This window comes from Corylus avellana, chromosome ca10, assembly GCF_901000735.1.
Source record: "Corylus avellana chromosome ca10, CavTom2PMs-1.0".
In the NCBI taxonomy this organism is placed as follows: Eukaryota; Viridiplantae; Streptophyta; class Magnoliopsida; order Fagales; family Betulaceae; genus Corylus; species Corylus avellana.
In genome coordinates this window covers 21175229-21195908 of record NC_081550.1, presented here as the reverse complement: position 1 = coordinate 21195908, position 20680 = coordinate 21175229, and the positions used below count along the sequence as shown (strand labels likewise).

Below are 20680 nucleotides of genomic sequence, written 5' to 3'. Positions count from 1 at the left end.
TGACGATTTTGTTACTCCATTTACTGGATAGACATCTCCATTAATTTTGTTTTTACTATCCACGTGTCTAAATAAGTTTTGGATAATCCACCCCTTTTTGGACCAGTGGGATATCGTAATTAGGATCTTTAATGTGTCCTTTTTGTCGGATCAAAATCCTGTTTATTAAGTTACTTTAAGGTAACTTTTTCTCTATCACCCCTATAGACCGAAATATAATCTCTCAATTTTAAGTAAAATGAAATGGAACCATTTCATTCTCCATATTAAATTTTACAATATCTAACGATGTTTATATTTACTTATAAAAACAAAAACGATGTTTATATTTACCTACACTTCTAAATGACATGACAATATAGACAACATAAACACCTTTAATTAAATGCTGTGAAATCTAATTTATACCATAAAATATGTTTCCTCCATTTCAAGGATCCTGTTCACCATTGTCACAATGTAGTAGGTTCGGTTATCTTCTGATATGGACCTCGTAAAAAGCATAAACAAAATATCTTCAAGAATGAGATTCAGAAAATAACATGGCCAACAATTGGGGGGGCCAAAAAACAAAAGAACGTGAACGAGAATCAATCATAAAATTTAGCGGTGAAAATTGTAATACAAGGAAATATAGTGTGTACAAAATTTTTCTAAACCCTCGTCGGGAACCCAACATGTGTCTTGAAACTAAGACAACGTTTTACTGTCTTAGTGATCTAAACAAAGAAACCTATACACGTTAAACAAAAGTTCAGTCCAACACCGCCTGCTCGGCTCACCCTTGACTGCTAAGGAAATAGAGCCGTGGTGATGCAACCCAACAAATATTTGGCACCACCGCTTCAATTTCCACTTATCATTAGAATTTGTAGACAGTAAATAGGTAATTCTCTATGTATATTCAACAACCCAGAGATCAATAGCCCATTGGTGGCATGCCGAAACCTGGCATCGGAGGCATCCCCATCCCGCCCATTGGTGGTGGAGCATAACCGCCTGGCATTGGTGGTGCAGGCAAAGCAAGAGGCAGCAACTGGGCATGCATATTCTGCAGATATTGAAAACATTAAAAAAAAAAAAAAGAAAAAAAAAAAAAGAATCTTTTTGTTACTTTTATAAACAAACTTTTTATGTACAATAATATGAATGTTTTCAGAATTCCATTTGAAATGGAGACAATTCTATTCCCAAAATATGCACCAGAAGCACAAATTTCCATGTGGAGAAAATGTCTCCTTAATGACGCAAATAAATATTGGTGAATAGCCATACCAGCTGAGCAGCCACATCCTGCTCCTCCTTCGCTTTAGCTTTCACCTCTTTTTGAGCTTCAAGTTTGTCCTTGACAAGTTCATCTACCTTGCTTGTGTACTCTCGAGTAAACTTTTAAAAAATAATTTAAAAAAGTAGATGTTAAGAAAAAGCAAACAAGTGTTAAAGACAAGTAATAGAGGAAGAAGAGTAATGACAGAAATAAAAAGGTCACCTGCAAGAGGTATGGGAAGGAAAAATCAATGATATTGTTCATCCATGCTAGCTCAAGAGCAACATCTGGCCGGATTAAGTCATAACAAACAAAGAGGCACGATGCAAAACACTCTTTCTTTCCCTGCATACACATCATGCACAATTAGACAAGAACATGAAGCAATGTTCAGTGAACCAAACTTCAAGTAACCACATTTAGGATAATATATCATAAAGGAAATAGGAGAAGAGCTCCTGGCCTCAGCTGAAACTGAGGTTATGATTTAAACAAAAAAAAAAAAGTAGTCAAATGACAACAAAAGCAAACACGTATCGAGGAGCTATACAAAAATAACTACACCAGCACTATACTTTATATATTGAAAAATATTTAATCCAAAAATATCAAAATCTAAAAAAAATAATAATCAAGAAGATAGGTGTAGGAAGGGAAGAACATGACTCAGATAATAATGTACATTTCCTTGACTCGATTTATTCAAGAACAATGTATTATAATAAAATAATAATAGAGAAGAAGAAGAAGATGTATGACTCGGATAACAATGTACATATTTCCTTCACTCGATTTATTCTAGAACAATGTATTATAATAAAATAATAATAGAGAAGAAGAGGAAGAGGAAGAACACGAACCTGCTCAATGAAATAGACAAGCAACTCCTCTGAAAGTTCACGCTCGCCAGACTGTGAACATGTCTCCATGGCATCCTTGTAAAGATTATCTTTCTTTGACAATGCAATGGACTGCTTCCATCTGCCTGCTTTCTTATAAATATAAGCAGCAACACGCCTCATCTCAAGGAGTTCATGTTTCTCAATCTGAAGATTTGCATTGTTGGCAAGGTTAGTCTGAGTCCCATCAAAAACTTCCAACAACAAAAAGATTTTAACCTCACCTTCTGTGCAAGGCCTATGTGATCAAAGTTATCATGCAGATCAATTGATTCACGAAGTCTGTCATAGTCCTCCTCCTCTATGTAAATCTCATTCAAAGCTTCGTTTACAGCAGCAACATCGTTGCTCTGAACTGCAACCATGTATGGCTTCACAAGACGGAGGTGACCAGCCTGAAACCCAAAAGATAGCAAACAAAAAAAAAAAATTACAGACAGCACTTTTTCCAACAAATTCAATCATCCTCTTCTCAACTAAGGGAGTGGGGGAAAACAGCAGCAAGACCAGTATATAGCATATACTGATAATATCATAAGTAACATTCATACCTTTCGCATTATATCCACCACACGGCTATGGTCAACACGAAGGGCAAGCACATTAAGAAGATCATTGATAAGATCCGGATGTTCCTGCAAGTAAAAATGCACAGCCCTATAGTAGAGCTCAACACTTGCAACTTTGACTATCACATCCTTGAATTGCATGTGGTCCCATGCTTCCGGGGAGTGGTTCATAATGGTAGTTGCAGCATTGTCAAACTCATCATATTGGATGTATAAGTAAGTTAATTCCTTCCAGTGCTGTTGTTCATCACAAGCTCGTATGAGCTTTGGAATATTCAGACGGGTTGAGAACAATTTAATGTGCTCCATAAGCTTCTCAGGACGATATCTTGCATATAAAACTCCCAACTCAGTAAAGATGCCCATATGAGCACGTTCCAACCCCAGTCCACTCTCCATGAGAGAAATGAGCTCGTTAAAGCATCCCCTGTTCTGATAATACTCACTGACCTCTTCCAAGTCATCCACCTTAAATAAAGAAACATACAGAATTAAGGAGTAGTCAAACAGCAATGGGGTTCTAAATAAGCAAGAAACTAATTATGTTACAAAAATGGACCAAAAGTATAGCTGCCAGCCCAGGGGGACAGGAAAGTTAGGTCCACAAGGACCTAAGCACCAGTATTCAACCACAGTTGTGGCAAGTAAGCAATTTTCAAACCCAGTGAAGCAATGAAAAACATGAGGGGAAAAAGAGGACAAGGAACTGGTGTGAAACCTGCAACACGTGGAAGCATATAACATGGAAATTCATTACAGATTTCCTTCTATTTTGTAAGTACCTTTGACTTAAGTAATTTAGATATTGGCACCATAATGGTCAAATACTCATTTATGAAACCACAATATTAACTTTCATCAGCGAGATGGCATAAAAATTAAATGCACTATAAACATGAAAGGCACCTGTATGATGATGTTTAGACCACATATCTGAGCCAAGCGGAATTCCTCAGCATCAACACAGGCAAAGCAGACTTCCTTCCATGTTTTCGAGCTGTTGGCTTTCCGAGCTGCGTCAACAGCACCTTGAAACTGTTGTAGCTTCACCAGAGTAACTGCCAGTTTAGCCCAGTTTGAAATAAATGCATATATGATCTTTGCCGCCTCATATAGGGCTTCATCATATAAGCGATCTCCAACATTTTGGAGATTAGCAACATTTGGCATGAGAATGAACTCTTCAATGTCGCTGAGCCGATCAATCTTAGCATATGCATAAATGAGTTCACTGTCCACCTTGGGCTCTTTGGTCTTCTGCCTAACCATTAGAAGGTACTTCACCAAGTCATGGTACACATTTGCATCCTCAGCAGCCCGTATGACATCTAAAAATTGGGTGGCATCATCTGCACGGATAAATGACTCAATAGCATCACTCACTAGCCCCTCTCGCAGTTGAGCCTTGGCAACTTGGCTCCAAACAGCATCTTCTTCAACCCGGAATGCAAACTCCACAGCTCGTTCAATGCTACGAATGTTATCCAACAGCACATTCACTGCCTGAACATTCAAATTGAACTTTTTAAAGATGGCATATGCTTCTTCATATAATTGAGCTTCCACAGCCACCTCCCCAACAGCAGGTCCATCAAAATTGTCTAACCTATTAATATAATCCATAACTCTTGACGGGTCAGCCTTGATGGCAGTAAGGATCAGCAGATTCTGCAGATTAAAGTTGCCACTAAATGCAGAATTTTGGAGCACAATCTTCTCAAGAAGCTCAATTAGTTCATGTGGAAGATCCGCCGTCATAAAAGCTTTAACAGCTGCTGACACTTGCTCCGGACTTTTGCTTTCAGGCAAAGCAGTAGACACAACTTGATCAATTAGCTGCCTTCTATACTCATTTTCAGGAGTAAGAACTTTCTCCCAGAGGTCACCATCCATCCTTTCAACCACATATCTAATAGAGAAACAAAGATAAATAAAATCAGTTCGCCAAGTAGAATAGTTAGGATATAGATTCACATCTAAAGCAAGTAACAACATACAAACCTAGCCTGCAGTTTGAATAAGGAGTTTTTATTTGTGACATTTATAAGTTCATCATCACATTGCCCTCTACGGTAAGCAACCACAGCAAGAGTGGGATCTCTTTTCTCACAATATTTTCCCACGACACGAGAATCGTAGTATGGGTTGGTTGTGAGAAAATGCTCAGGATTATTGTTGCTGTCAATGATGATTTTACCCAGAGCATTGTGAACATGTACATCTTGGCTTCCCTCACTCACAAGATGCTCTAAGAACTGAGTTAGCAAGCGGAGACGATTCCTGCCAAAAGGACAAGCAACAATTAAATAAAATCAAAATAATGATGAAAAAAGGGCATAGTTAGAAAACAACACACCTTTTCTCACATTCCTCCACCAGGGGCTCAACAGGAAGAAGAGAACGAACTGAAAGAATAAGACCTTTGATGAAATCTTCGGGGCACTCATCATCTAACAGCTGCCCTACAACTAGAGGAGCATTTCCTGGATTGACCTATTAAGCAAGACAAGAATCATAATGCTTAATATCCACTTGATATTACTCAGCTTCATTAGAAATAACCAAAAAACCAAAATCACTTGGAATATTCCATATATAAGTAAACAAATCCATGTGAAATATTTACCTTTTGAACGTAACCTTCAATATAGCGAAGCATGTTATTAGTGTATAGGTAATGGGTGAGATCCGGAACAAAACCAAAACGATCACAGACATTAATCAGAGGACGCGCATCTGGAAGCTTGGCTTCCATCAGAAAGTTCTTTGTCTTTTCAGGGTCGTAAAAGTTAGATTCCCGCGTCACACGTTCTACCTCCTTAATTTGGCCGGTTTTAGCAGCAGCTTCAATGTACTTGAAGTGGATATCAGGATCCTCACTATATAAAAAGAAATAGAAAGTAATGATAAATTGCCCACCAAACGAATATAGTCAACTAATGTCGGTTTTTCCTTTTCTTCCACTATAAAGAGAAGGGTACCTGGAGCTCAAATATGACCCTAAGAAAAAGTATAACCCTTCATAGGACTTGAACTGCTCAAATAGTTTTATGCAGGCGTCAACACCTAAATGCTCAGAGTATTCTTTGGCAGCCTGCATCAAAAATATTCTAATGAGCCGCATGCTTAAAAACAGCAGTAACAGCAACACCAACTGAAAGAATCACCACTTCACCTGCACAATTAGCTGAAGATTGCCTCTAAGATTGACCACTAGAAGATCTTTCATGCACTCAAGAGCCCATTCTCTGGAAAGGGTTCCAAAGAACTCAACAAGCGACTGGAAAGCACCAAATGATTAGAAATTTTACCACATTCACATTTGGCCAAGTTTTGTATTAGAATGAGTAGCAAACCTGTGGTTCAATTGCATGAGTATTCACAATGACACGTTTAATATCAGGCAACTCCGTATAGTGCTGCAGAATAAAAAGATAATTTAGATCAGGAGATAACTAATTATCCTTTTAAATAATTTTGTCATCAAAGTTCAAGAGGCCACCATACCTGAAGGGCCCGCAAATATAAACCACCTTTTTCACAAAGTTGTGCAATACGTGGGCGGTCGTAATGGCTGAACATACCATTGGCTAATATAGCATCCGCAACATTTGGAAATGTCACAAGGTTAATTTCCAAAACCTGAACAAAATAAAAGATGAAACGGATATAAGTAAAAACATGGAAACAAAGTTATAAAATATCAGATTAAGATATTAGAAAACAAATTGCAAGAAAAAAAAAAAAAAACACTGGACCTTTGTTTGAAGGAAGCCATGTTCAGGTAGATTTGGCTTCAGCACATCCAGCAGAAAAGCTGTTGCCTCACGGATTAAGTTCCTCTGTACAACAGCAAATTCTTAATAAAACAACGTCTGAAGTATGCAAGTTTTTAGTAAATCAATAATGAGAATATAATAACTTTCTCCTGGTAGAAAATCTGAATATGCTAAACTAAAGATTTCTTTAAAAAAGGAGAAAATATGTTTCTAACTTCATATCCAAAATACATTTTATTAGCTTACGAAGAAAATGAAGTCTATGTTGAATCTGAAACTATTAGAACCACATATTAGGAAAATTCAAGTTGAACCTGAAGAAACAGATCTGTTATCGTGTTGTAGTCAACTGGGCAGCCTCCCTCCATTTGAGACATCATCAGTGCAAAATTAACAGCCCCCTGCAATCAAAAAAGTAAAAAAATAATCCTATATAAAAAAACGCAGTTAATATTTGGCAACTCAGTCTGGTACAGCACTATGACACGTTCAACATTTGAAAAGAGACTTGCTATGAGCTAGAAAATGAAGAAACCACAACATAAAAAACTGCATTTTATATCATAAGGGAATAACACGTGTCCATGACAACACATAAGATACTGCAGAATACAATTTAAAAATTGAATCTGGTATATGAACCTGCAAATTTTGCACCCAACTTAGTTATAATATCCTACTACGAAAAAAAAAAAAAAAAAATTGCCTCAAATTCTATTACAAAACAATCCACACACCTGGGGATCTGACCGCAAAATCGTTTGCAGAAGGAACAAATAATCAGGTGTGTACCCAACCTGCATTGGTAAAGAAAATCATCTGCATGATGAGCATCAACAAGTACATATTACATATTATTTGCAATGACATGCCAAAGGTCATATAATGTTAGTAGTGATTTACTTATCAAATACAAAATGTTAGTAGTGATTCAAAACTAAGGACTACTGGTTGAAATGGTTGAACTTGACTAACTATATTTAGAGATGCTGGTACTAGTAAGAAAAGCTTATTAAATCACCTGCTTTGAGTATATCAAAATCTTGTCAAACTCCCTCCTCTCAGCAAATGCTGCAACAACTTTTGGAGTTGCCCTAGCTTTGATATATATTTTCAGCGCAAGGTCACCATCCACTGTCTGCAAAATAAAACATTTCAAAATATTAGAAAGATAAAAAAAATTAAAAAATTAAAAATTAAAAAAAGAGAGAGAGAGAGAAGAAGAAGAAAATAGATGAGTAAAACAAAAGCACCATAAACACCCAACTATATAAAAAAACAAACAGAAAAAGATTCAAGGAGACAATCGTCAATTACAAGTAAGAAGGATAATTCAGTTTGATCTTAACAAAGTTGGTATTTTTCCCTAAAAAGTATAACCTTCACTCACCCAGCCCAATGAGCTAACATTCAAGCTTTGCACTTGAATAATCCTCAAAAGCTTCTAAACAAATCCCCACACACATAGGGTGTTACTGAAAAGAGTTCAAGAAAAAACTTCCATACAGACCTTCACAAGATCTCCAAGCTCCTCACTACATTCCAGCTTGTCCTCTGCCAACCAATTCTCCAAAAGATTCTTTTTGTTCTGATTTACAACAAGGCGTGATAATTCCAAAGACTCAAAACCATTGAGTTTTCCTCTCGTCAACAGTGTTCCAAAGTACTGCAATAATGGTGGTGTTTGCCCTGCTTGCACAGGAACACTCTGCAACAAAAGAACAACACAACCATATTAGAATCTCGCCACAAAGATCACGTGCATGTCTTATAGATTATGTATCCCGTTCTCAGGATCACATAAAGAACCAAATGGAAAGCAGAAGAATCTATCAGGAGTGAGGAATATGCATAAACTAACCAAAAAATGCCAAACTGGGATGTATACCTGAAATTTAGCAACAGTATCAGGGGTACGGAGTATTCCCCGAGGAGATTCTGCAGCAAGCTCTGCAGCCTCCTTATACTTGGTCTGAGCGAACAACTCTTGAAACCGTTGGACAACCTAAGCATAATGAACAAAACAGAAATCAGCTAAAGCATACATCAGAGATCACTACATTTCACCAGTCACAGCTCAAAAACAAAACCATTGTTATAAACAATATCAAAATCAATGTCAAGTTACCAGCTCATCTGCACCAGGAAGGTTTGCTCTTTTGGCGAGATTAACAGCAAGTTCCAAATTGTTCAACTGCAGAATCACATCAACAATAATTTAATATACCGATAATTTATTTGCTCTGACAGCCAAAATAGGGAAAAATTTATAAACATACCGATCCACTAACAAATTTTACAATTGTGTCTTCATTTACAGTGGCAAGCAACACCTGCCCACGTCTATTGATGGCATAAAAGCCCCCAACTGATGAAGCTTCTGATGTCAAAAATATAGGATCTGTACTGATTCGGTTTCTATACACTGCAGTAGCTGTCTCTAGGTCATACACAAAAAGAAGTCCAAGCTTCGTGATCACATATATTAACCCATATTTTTGCGATATCTGTCACACAAAGAATAGCAGATTAATTTATAGTGAATCTATCTGGAACCAAGCAAATCAGTAAGAGAATATTCTGACCTGCATTGAAACAGGAAAGTCATCAGGAAAATCTGGGGGAAAGAATAGATCTGCTTGTTTCTTGGTAAATGATGGTTTGCCTGACAACAAAAATCCATAATCAATACAGCAAGACATTACAGAGACCAGAAGATAGTGTGTAACAGAAGCATCTAACTTAAAACAGCTATAAAATTGATTGCCCATAGTATCATATGGCATGAAAAGCATGCATGTGACGAACCCATAGTAGTAGTAATAAACCTATCAGTATGCATGCACTTCTATCACAGATGTTAATGGAGAATAGATTAGACCTGGCTGGGCACCAAGTTCAATAACATGCATCTTCGATGCAACTTGTCCAGCATTCAAGGTCTTTGAGGCAAAACAAATTAGAATTGAAGGATTTTCATTCCCTGCAACCTGTATATAACATGAAAAATAATATGCAGCACAATTACAATATAACTGCATATTAATAATAAACCATATTGAAACAAAACAGCATTGAAGGAAAGTCATACTTTAAACGTGGCAAATGACGCAGCATGTGCTTCTAGAGCTTGACTACGTTGCTGATCCACAGAGAAAAGCTGCATATTTCCTTTGACCAGTTGGGGCCTCTATAACAAAAAATTTGTAAACACAAAATATATCAGTGTTGAAGATACTGCCGAACTGGTAAGCTTCTTACATCTTCTGCTCTAATAATAGGCAGAGGCAATTTCAGTGATTCAAAAGCCCTATAGACAAAGCAATTATTGTTTTAAAAAATAAAATAAAAAATGAAAAGAACAACACTGCTGTTTAGTGGAAAACAACACACTAAAGGCTGTGCCACAATAATTGGAACTAGCATGTTTTATCATAAGAGAAATTGCAGTAGTATGACCACGTTTAAGCAATTAAGCAGCAACCTAAATGAGTACAGCATGTGTGCATCCACCACAACATTACAGCTGTCTAGTATTTACAGGAAATTGGCATAATTCATCAAAATAATGAGCACGTAGCAAGATTAACAGATGAAACCATGTTGGGAACTGCAAGGCCAATGTCTGCAGCGTTATGACATGCCTAAAAGACACCCAATCACTAAAAATGTTAACCTAAACAAACCCATGAGTGAAAGATACACAAACGTAAGAGCAAGCATAGAACATTAGCAACATTGACAACATGGGTCCAAAAACTACAGATAAGGATGGAACCACTTACCTCGGGTGAACCAGGAGCAATTCCAACCAAGACCAACCACTTTTCAGTAGGATCGCTACGATAGTTGATTATTTGATTATTTACCAAATTAGCTGCTCGCTCAAACATCTTCACAGGCTCAGAATCACCTAAATATGAGATGCATTAAGAATGTTATATGAACCAATAACCAGCAAAGAAAGAGAGTGAGCAAAACAAAAGGCCAAATCATTAAAAAAAAAAAAGGGAATACAAATAATCAGGAAACGTTAAATGTCTTGCCTTCAATTGACCAATGATAAACTGAGGTCAGTGTGACAAGACCTAGCATCTTTGGGGTGATCCATTTCCAAAAGACAACCTATCCAAAAAGGAAAGAGTTAACACTGTTTAGTGCAGTCAAACTCATAACTTGACAAAATAAAGGTTCAAAAGTGACATCACACACTTTCGACATGCTTTAATGGGATAAATTCATCACCTGCTCTGGCATCTGATGCGACTTGACCTTTGCTTTTAGTTCAATGTTGAATATTTGTAAGTGATCCTGAGTAGTTCCCGCAACTTGAGCTTTAAATCGAATAAAACCACTCATTAGCCCCATAGTAACCATAGTACCGAAAACATACAATAAAAGTGCAGAGAAAATAATTTCTGTTAAATTTCTTCTTTTTTCTATAGATTTTGCCACTATTTCATAATACTGAATCCAATATTGCTCTGTGGTAATGTTTAAAACAGAAAAAGACGAAACTATACTGAATATACACTGTTGCAATTCCGTGTCCAATATTCCAAACAAAGATCACTATTCCGCAATAACATGAGTCAGTAACACAGAAACAATGTACCACAAGGTCCACAATCTTTAGTTGGCACTTGGCAAAACAAAATACAATGGTTAACAGTTGATTGATTAAATGATTCTCATTTCAAAATGCCCAAAATATGAGATATACACACAACGACAAAACTCAAGTTAAGTTCCTTTTTACAAAACCACTATATTAATGATAAACAGAAAATTAAGATCCATACACCTCACGGGTCTCATTGAATATACGCTGTTTATCTGAATCAATTCATTCTAATGAATCTTTAAACATTTGATATAGACTCCCATATTCATCACCATATTTTGATAAAATTTCCAACCATCTACATAGTCTAACAAATCTCAGTAGAATTATATGTTAACGAGACAAAATTTCAAAGATTTCCGATGGTCACTCCACCGTGGACTTCTTAAATTTCTAAATTCAGGTTTTGCTAAGTGCCATTGACCATAACTACATTCTTACAACGTTGTATGGTTGCACATTTTTTGATCAATAAAACAACGATAACAAGATATAATTTGTACAAATCTCAACATTACTATTTTTAGAACGGGCACATAATGTGTGGTACCGGTACACTAAACACGATGAGAAACTGCGAAATTCGAAACCGGAAGTCGGAATTCAGAATGGGGAAAACGAAATGCACACCCTTGAGAGCGAGGATTCTGGAATTGGGGTTCATGAGGGCCGAGTCAGCGGTGATAGGCCGGCGGAGGGGCTGATTGGGCATGGTCATGTCGATGATGACGACGCTGTTCTGCGGCGACGTTTCTCTCACGCAGATGTACTTGTCAGACTCCATCGTCACGTGCGTGAAGGTGATGAACTGCGGGTTGATCCCCAGGCTCGGTAGCTGCGAGCACCACAACGAAAAGCAAAATTAGATCGAACCGAACAAAAACGACGACGTAAATTGAAGCGCAACCGCGCAGACACAAACATGGAAGCGTAGGGATTTACAGTTAGGGTTTCTCTCGCGGATATGGGGGCGTTGGCCGCGGTCTGGGAGGGCGTGGAGCCAGACATGGCGGAGGAGATCGGACGGTGCAAACCCTCCGGGAGAGAGATAAAGGATACAGATCTGAGAGTAGAAAAGGGTCGTGTAGCAGAAGGGCTATCGAGCGTAATTTGAAGGAACCTTGGGAAATGAGTGCTGTGCGGGGTTGTACCCTTTGAGAGAGTGAGGCTGGTCAAATGTCAATGCCCATGCTGGTTCCAAGTGTTTACAGGCATTACAATACTTGGACTGTAAGTATAAGTTGTTGCAGTTAATGTCCGTAAGACAATTTAAGACCAGCATGGCCCATTTTCATTTTTTTAAATATGAGGCAATGGATTTGGGCTACCAGTTCATCAATTTGGGCTAGGCCTGTTTCCTCTGGTGGCAAATTATATAACATTTTACATAGGTTTTGCATCATTTAACGATATACATGTCGTCAATATTGGCACATATTTTAAAAGGTTTAATTAATATTACATCATATACATTGTTATATGCATCATTTTAAATGAAATGAAGAGGATTCTTATAATTCTAGACAATGCTACTGTTAGGACAACCTTTATTGCCTTAACAACATGATCATTAGCTTTAGAAGCTCTTAAATCTTAAAGGATAGGTTTGACATACAAAATGGCTATTTTGTTAAGAAGAAAAAAAAAATGAGTAACTTTTATGGTGAATGAAAAAAATATAAAATGTAATAGCCTTAGAATAACCATTTTCATAGCCAATAAATGAGGAATACTTATTCCTTAGTTTAAGGAATAGTGAATGACTATTTCAAGTAGGGAGGGGTGTTGTTTTGGAGCTACGGTAGTTGGGCCACCGAGGCAGAGCTCACCGGCCTCCTACTTCTCTCTGTTATGTGGCCTCTCGGTGTCCAACAAATTCAGCAAGGATGGTAAGTTCTAGTAGCTTCTTTGGTCTAATCTTGTTTAAGCTACAAACTTCTTCCAACTACATATACTTTTAGAAAAATAATTTCTTTTGTTCTGGTGATTCCTTGGACTCACTTGTCCAAACTTTTCTTTATTATATATATTGGATTTCCATTCGGTGCAGTGTCGTGTTGTTTTGTGGTACTCATTGATCCTTCACTCTGCAGCCAATAATTTACAACGATTAGATGGTTTTGGGGTGATGATATCGACAAGATTGCTATTAACGATATCTTTGAGGTACTTCCCACTCTTTACTGGTCCAAGAGTTGTTGCCGTTGTCTAATGTGTCTCATGTTTATAGGTCTCATCAAAAGAAAGTGAAATTGCTCCATTAATATTGTTCGTGAAGCACATAGAAAAGGCCATGGTGGGTAGTTCATATTCATCGTTTTACTCTGTTGGCTTGTTCATAATTGCATGGTACAAATTTTATTGCCTTAAAGAATCGTATCCTGCACCTGCATCTCTTATTTGTATGCCTCTATTACTTGCAGTGGTTTGGTGAAGGGGTGAAGTATGTCAAAGCAGTTTTCTCTGAAGCTACTAAAATTGCTCCCAGTGTTGTTTTTGTTATGAGGTTGGTTTAATGCATCCACAATGGCTATTATTTTGTCAATTCTATGTTATGTTCATGCCCTTTTTTTTTCTTGTGAGGAGGGGGTTGTCAATGTCATAGCCCTTGAAAACCTTCCCCTCTCTCTGTCTCCGTCTCCCTCCCCCTCTGAAATAATGTCTGTTCACTTAATTTATTTTTGCAGGTTGATGATAGCATGATAGGAAGACGTCAAATCCACTAGTTAACTCGTAGAACCCTAATTTTATGTGAATTTCGTTTATGAATTCATTCAATTAAGAATTAATATCCTTATTCGCTAACTTTCTTAGATGCAACGTCCACCCGAGATTCTAGTGGCTTCGATGCGACGTCCACCCGAGATTCTTGACGATCGACGAGAGGAAGAGGAATTTCTCAAAATTCGAATCATCGAGGCGGTACCAAATGATGAAGTAGCAGCAGTTGGACGATCCGATGAACGAGGTGAGCTGGTTGGAAATCGCAAATGCTCAGTTGGTGCAAAGTATCAACTGAGCATTGTTCAGAAGTGATTATCTACCATTGTTCAGAAGTGGCTGAACAATGGTATATAATCCATCCAAGGGAGTTTTTGCAAGGGCTGATTGAACAAATTTTTTAAAATAAAACAAAAGATAATTATTGGAGTTGAGTTGCATGTATATGTGAGGAACAATTGCACTTCTTATATATAATTATTGGAGTTGCATGTACAAAAGATAATCACACGATGCTGTTAAGTATATATATATTAAAATTAAGCATTTGTTCATAACACAAAAGACATGTTTTCTATAAAATGAATTTTGAAAAAGGGAAGGCACAGATAAATCATTTAAACGTAATACCAATAATCTTTTTATGAAAGAGTCATCAAGACCAACATAAAATAGCATATGATGCCACAATATGTGGATAACGATATAATGCCCTAAGAAACAGGAAAAAGCCACAACTATGTCTTTGAGATATAGAGAGTGACTTTTATAAGGAAGTGGTGTAAACTCATCCCTTTGTGCCTACCACTCATCAAGTGACACTTCAGCATTTTAGAGTAAACCTAAAGTTTATGGAAAAAATAGTAACACACCAAATTATTTCACCTAAACCCTAAAAAATTAATTATTTTTTTTTAAAAAAAGAAAACACAAAAATTGATGGGGTGGCTGGGTGGCCGGCCACCCCTAGCCCATTTGGGGTAGCCGGCGAGCCACCCCATAGGCAGAGGTGGTCACGTAGGCCACATTTAGCTCATTTGGAGTGGCCGGCGAGCCATTCCATAGGTGGAGGTAGCCATGCGCAGGCCACTCCTAACCCATTTGGGGTGGCTGCGTTGGCCATATCTAGCCCATCTGAGGTGACCGGCGAGCCACCCCACGCGAGCCACCCCATGGGTGGGGTGGCTCGCAAGCAACCCCAGAGGCCTTCCCCAAAAAAAAAAAAAAAAGGAATAAAGCTATATAATCTGGTGTTTTTGTTCTTATTTGGGTTTGTGCAATAATCGTAGGTGGCAACTGTTTATTGGTTGGCATAAAAGAGCTGGTTTATAGAAGTTATTATATATATATATAGAGAGAGAGAGAGAGAGAAAGAGAGAGATAGATGCTTGAGTGCAATAAAAAGACAATTTTTTGCCCATAAAAGTTTTGGGTGGCAAGAGGCTATAGGCTCTATCCTTAGTTGCTGTGGCCCCACCCACTGATGGACCTGTGGTTTCTTGCCACTTAGGACTTTTATGGGCCAAAAATGATATTTTTATTGTCCTACTTAAGACTTTTATGGGCAAAAAATGATATTTTTATTACCCTATAGCATATCTCATATATATATATATATATATATATATATATAAAAAGAGGATTTAAGATTATTAGGAGGATTTAAGGTTATTTTTGCGGAAACGGGTTGGATTTTGTCCAACCTTTACAGGGCGGGTTCGCCCGCTTAACGCACAAAAAAAAAAAAAAAATCCCTAATTTCCAATTCCTAGCCTAAGCGCCTCAGTCACACCTGCCTCTCTCAAACTCTCACTTTCCATTTTCTCCAGAAACTCAGAATAGCTCTCTCTCTCTCTCTCACTCGACGCTCTCTCCAAGGATAATGCTCTCTCTCTTTCTCTCCGTGTGTGGGTTTGTGAAAGCTGAAAGCTTTATGTTCTAAGATTTGACCATGGAGCTACTGGAAGAAAAGAGCAGCAAGACCCAGAAGACCAATCTCTAGTTTTCCCAGGTATTCTTATTGGGTTGATTTGATGCTATTGTTTTTGTTTCTGTTTATTCTTTTTTTTTTGGAGTTTTTGTGTTCTTGGTAGGCTCATTCTGAATGTGATTTTCCTCGTCGTGAAGTTTTTTGTCATCGTGAAGTTTTTGTCGTCGTCCGAAAGGCTGGCCACGTCCTCGCTGACAGTATTCTGTTGTCGTGAAGTTTTTTTCCGAATGTGATTTTCAATATCCGGCCCGCCCCGCCGGATATTGCCTATTTTAGCCGGGTTGCAGGCCTAAATTTCAAAACCCGCATCATGCGGGCCGGATAGCCAAAACGCCCAATACCCGACCCGATCTTTCTTCTTTCTACATTGTCAATATCTCTTATTTCTACGCCCTTCTCGCGCAGCCCCTTCACTCTTTACCAAAAGGAGCAGAAGAACAGCGTTCCTCGACCCGGCCCAGGTTAGTTCTTGTATTTTCTCGTACTTTTTATTTATTTTTATTGTTTTAGGCTTTATTACTTTGACTGTTTGTTTGTATTTTTTCCACTTAATGTTTCCTAGTAGACTAGGATGTTTGGGGTGTTTTAACAACAAAAACCCTAGAAACTAGATGCAGAGTATCACAAATTTGACGAATTTCTAAAAGGGGTGTCGTATCTGGTTATGTGTATGCAAAAGTACGTCTTTGTTGTGTAGGTCGCTGCATTTTGTTGTATGTTTGAGTAATGCGCTACCTGGTGTTCTCATTGATTAAGGTGTTTTGGGTAAAGCAATGGCATAGGATGAGTACCAAGTGTTTGATGAAGTGCCGCTGTGAATTTACGGGGTGAAATATAGTTGTGTTCGGGTTATTCTGGAACAAGTATTAGGAAATAGATTGAGTTTGTTAAGAGTCGCGGAGTGCGGGACGCTTGGGGTTGAGTTGAGCTCTTAAAAGAGATAGGGTTTTAGTACTTCTTATAATCTGATGCGGAAAAGTTTTTAGGGAGTTCTATTTGATGGTGGACCATGTATCAATAACCTGCGTCTTATGGTTCTTGTGTTGTTAAGCTGTATTATCTCTTTTTTGTTTTTGACAATAATTGTTAATCTCTTGGACGTTGTTATCTGTGATGTGGCTATCTGTGATATGAAGAATGGGGATTTGCTGGTGGTTTGACTTGGCTTTTTGGTGGCTAGAAAAATGATTGTTTGAGTTATACATAAATCAACTGGATTGTAATCGTTTAATCAAATTTGGGCAAGTCTGTTAATTTTGTATATTGCTTAAGAAGAAGAAGAAAAAGGGCCTGTTCCTCTCTATCTCATATGGGTTTCATTACCAGGGTGATCGATTTAAGCAGTTGTGGTTTTTGCTGCCGTGGTGTGGTGTTAGGTTAACCCTTAGTGAAATACTTTTGATTGATTTGTAATTAGGTGTATAAGGAACATATTGCATTTCTAACTAGCTTCTCACTTGACTTTTATCGCTTACTTGGTTTGATGGTCCACATGTTTGACTGACCTTTGCCATTCTCAGCCTCCTGTGGATTTCAGCTGTACTTTACGTGACATCTAGTTGTTTCTTTACTAACCTTTGTTTAACAAAATTTTACTTTGAGTGTATGATTATGGAGAAAATTGCATGTTTTATTTATATTGGAGTATGTTGTCAGATGATCGTCGGCTGTTTAATCCTAGCAGTTGATGTTGTTTGCTATGTTTCTGATACCACAAATTAATGTGCAATGTGCCATGCATGGGTTTTGTTCGAGTGTGAGAGCATCATTTCCAAGTTATATGGGAGGGTACACTCTTCATTATTAATATTGTGAATTTACACCAAATTTTGTTTAAAAAATTGTTCGAAGTTAAGACACTATTAGTGGGTATTATGGATATGGGTTTTATATCCTAACAAATAACTCAAATACAAAACATTATTAAAAACAAAATAAAAATAATTTTTATTTTTATGTCTAACCAAAATACTTTTTTAAATCACAAAAAAATAATAATAATAATAATAATTCTATGTCACAAAATGTTTTTTTTTCTTCTAAATACTATATATCATATTTTTATCTCATATTCCAATCAATCCTTAAATTAATTAAGAGTGACATGTTAGCATTAAAATAATCTCTAGCATTACTTTTTTTAATTATATATTTTCTTCTCTGTTGTCTTTTAGTTAATTCAAAAGCATTGCCCATCACAATGTGTATTAATCTTGCAAACCCCAATCTCCTTCCATTCTCTTACCCAAACCGATATGTTCTCCCCTTTCCTTGCCCTCGCCGGAACGCAACCCAAGTTCATCGTCTTTGAACGTGTAGTGGCCGTGCATTGTTCAGTGTGCGTGAGGTTTGTCCGAGCAGGCAATCGTTGTGCAGTATGGTGTGGAGTTCATCAGTGGGCGGATCCGTTTCCGTGGCATTTTAGTAAAAGAAAGGGGTGTTTGGTCGTATTAAATTACCACTTGTCCCAAAAGCTTAAGCTAATAGGAAGAGATAAATTTAACTACTTAATCATTACTTTAACAGGTTGTAGGCTCAAACCCATCTAAGTGTGCTTCTTTATTCCTATCCTAGTGTAGGGATTACGTTATATTTGTATTGCAGAATGTTTGGTTCTGTGTTTAGAAAGAGGCAATTAATTGAATTATTTTTCGGAAAATCTAGTTGATTAAGAAAAATAAATTGTTTTGAAGCAGATGGCATTTAGAGGGCGAGGGCGAGGACGTGGATATGGAGGCAGTTTCGGTTATTCTAAACAGGAGAAATTTGAGCTTTTTCCCGATATCGAACTACCCAAGATCCCAACTTTGACTAAGGAGCAAGAAACCTTAGTAATCGAGCAAAGAAAGCTCGAAAACTTTTGGAAAACTTCACCCTATTTTCTTGAGGAATTTGCTTCCAAAGAGAGTATATTTTCTGACAGTTTCCACAAAAAGAAAAGTGATGATATTGAGAGATATTCTGACCGCAAAAGGCCAAACAACAGAATAGTCCGCGATTCTCTTAGTCAATATTTAGTGGCCACTAGATTTCCTCAAGAGCTCGTTGAAGATTCGAAAGGGCAACGACCAAGTAGGAAGAAAGCTCGGTGGAATTTGGACTCGGAGCTGAACAAGTTAGATGTCTTAGAGAAGCTTGAACAAATGGCTAAGGGCGGAGAGGATGGAGAGGACAAGAAAGGAGATGGGGATGAAGATGAAAATGAAGAAGAAGAAGTCGTTGAATCTAGTGATACTGATGGTGAATACACGCAGAACATAGATTTCGATGACGATGAAGATGATTTTATTGATGCCGACAATGATGGTGGTGATGACGAAGGTATTTATTAATAATTTGGCTCTCTCAATGTGTATCTTACAAACTTCGGGATGATTTTGGCCTTGTTTTGCTACAACAATTTTTTTTATTTGTTTTCCTCTATTTTTCTATCGAAAAATCAAAACCAAATTTAAGTTTGTGCATGTTGTAAATTTTAACCCCATTCCTCGTTTTCAATTGTTTTTTTTTTTTTTAATATGGTAAAAAGTTGGGTAAAGTCTAGTTAACCCCCTCAAATTACCACTCCAATGACAATTTACTCTTCAAATTATCAATTGCGACAATTTACTTTCCAAACTACCAAAACAATGACAATTTACATTGTCATTATTTTAGTAGTTTGAGGGGTAAATTATTGTAATTGATAGTTTAGGGGATAGATTGTCATTGGGGTGGTAGACTTTACCCTAAAATGTTAATAAATAATCTTTGATCAAGGCCCTCAATTATGGTTTTTTTTTTTAATAATATTGAGGCCTTAAAAAGTCTCTAGACGTGGAAATGAGAATTTATTGATGAGAAATGATAGAATTCATTTTCATTTCGACTATCTCCATAGTGAAAGGATAAATTCACTATTGAATTTGTCTAAGGTCTATATGAGTCTATAAATTTAATGGTTGATCTATTGAATTTATAGTATGAGATGGAGAATATATATATATACATATATATATATATATATATATATATATATTGAGGTGAATTATTTCTCATTATTGACTCTAGACATGTAGTTATTCCATTTCTTCGGATGTGTATGATTCACATCCATAAAGAATGACTCAACGTCATAAATTTTTCAACGTATATAAATTATTAGAATGCCCACTTGTTACTTTCTCATCTTCACATTCATGAAAGTTTTTCATACATAACTTTCTACAAGATAGTGACGTTAGTTTCAATTAATTTTTGTTTCTAATGTGCTCTAACGTCAATCTGAATTGAATGCTAAGAAGAATATGGAAAGTAATGAATATAAAAACTTAATTAATAATTTTGCATTTTAAAATGTATGATTTTTAAATTAAAATATAATTAAAAAACAAAAAAACAAAAAAAAAAAAACAAAAACAAAAACTGAAAGAAACATTTTGTAGTTCATATACATATTTAATCATATATATTACTTTCAATGATATATAGAGACTTCATTTGGTTCTTCTTCTTTCACAAATACAATTGAGCCTTTATACTCAAGCCCAAACCGCAAAGACCACAACAAGTGGAGAGTTTCTGGCCCCCCCCTTCACTATAAGAATCAATGTTTTGTGACGCACGTGACTTTTCTAAATGGCTCATGTGCTAGAGTAATGCATAAGATAACCCCAATTAGAATTCCTACGATCTAATTTATAGGAAATATAGAAAAGAATAAAGAAAATAATCCATAACCCCAATGGAACCTTAAAAGAGTGTTATATCATCCCATTGTCGTTAACCAATTCCCTACGAAATTTCCTAGTTGAATTATAATATATACTTCCAACTTATGTTTCACGTGGAA

General features: G+C 36.9%; 2 protein-coding genes and 1 long non-coding RNA gene across 5 annotated transcripts; 2 read left to right on the top strand and 1 right to left on the bottom strand.

Moving 5' to 3' along the window:
- Window positions 1-580: 580 nt before the first annotated feature.
- LOC132162739 (clathrin heavy chain 2-like) lies at window positions 581-12328 on the bottom strand. The gene is made up of 30 exons (XM_059572966.1): window positions 12081-12328; window positions 11769-11973; window positions 10760-10848; window positions 10561-10639; window positions 10300-10427; window positions 9606-9704; window positions 9396-9504; window positions 9100-9179; window positions 8794-9021; window positions 8643-8708; window positions 8403-8519; window positions 8025-8222; window positions 7536-7652; window positions 7252-7311; window positions 6829-6915; window positions 6494-6577; window positions 6243-6377; window positions 6092-6154; window positions 5911-6015; window positions 5717-5829; window positions 5362-5614; window positions 5092-5228; window positions 4737-5015; window positions 3642-4644; window positions 2718-3203; window positions 2391-2561; window positions 2128-2313; window positions 1490-1612; window positions 1276-1386; window positions 581-1051 (listed from the first exon to the last, which is right to left on the bottom strand). The coding sequence occupies exons 1-30, from the start codon at window positions 12144-12146 to the stop codon at window positions 920-922; spliced, it is 5109 nt and encodes a 1702-aa protein (XP_059428949.1). The 5' UTR covers window positions 12147-12328; the 3' UTR covers window positions 581-919.
- A 918-nt stretch (window positions 12329-13246) lies between these two features.
- On the top strand, window positions 13247-13631 carry LOC132163334 (uncharacterized). Its single transcript, XR_009438279.1, has 3 exons — window positions 13247-13304; window positions 13369-13434; window positions 13562-13631. It is a non-coding gene; the product is annotated as an uncharacterized LOC132163334 (long non-coding RNA).
- A 1977-nt stretch (window positions 13632-15608) lies between these two features.
- LOC132163630 (uncharacterized) lies at window positions 15609-19307 on the top strand. 3 transcript variants are annotated; one of them, XM_059573995.1, is made up of 4 exons: window positions 15609-15870; window positions 15987-16311; window positions 17592-17637; window positions 18546-19307. In XM_059573995.1, exon 4 carries the CDS (start codon window positions 18546-18548, stop codon window positions 19179-19181), a length of 636 nt encoding a protein of 211 aa, XP_059429978.1. In that variant the 5' UTR covers window positions 15609-15870; window positions 15987-16311; window positions 17592-17637; the 3' UTR covers window positions 19182-19307. The 3 variants fall into 3 exon arrangements, with proteins under 3 accessions (XP_059429978.1, XP_059429977.1, XP_059429976.1); XM_059573994.1 differs by lacking the exon at window positions 17592-17637 and having other exon boundaries at window positions 15610-15870; window positions 16255-16310; XM_059573993.1 differs by lacking the exon at window positions 17592-17637 and having other exon boundaries at window positions 15610-15870; window positions 15987-16310.
- The last annotated feature ends 1373 nt before the right edge of the window (window positions 19308-20680 follow it).

What these genes read in the sequence shown, in the direction of transcription:
- LOC132163630 (XM_059573995.1), top strand. Translation starts at nt 18,546, where the DNA reads ATGGCATTTAGAGGGCGAGGGCGAGGACGTGGATATGGAGGCAGTTTC.
- LOC132162739 (XM_059572966.1), bottom strand. Translation starts at nt 12,146, where the DNA reads ATGTCTGGCTCCACGCCCTCCCAGACCGCGGCCAACGCCCCCATATCC. An exon ending in TAAAATTTGTTAGTGGATCG is followed by an intron (nt 8,709 to 8,793) that starts GTATGTTTATAA and finishes GTGATTCTGCAG; the next exon opens with TTGAACAATTTGGAACTTGC. An exon ending in TAACAGATCTGTTTCTTCAG is followed by an intron (nt 6,578 to 6,828) that starts GTTCAACTTGAA and finishes GCTGTTGTACAG; the next exon opens with AGGAACTTAATCCGTGAGGC.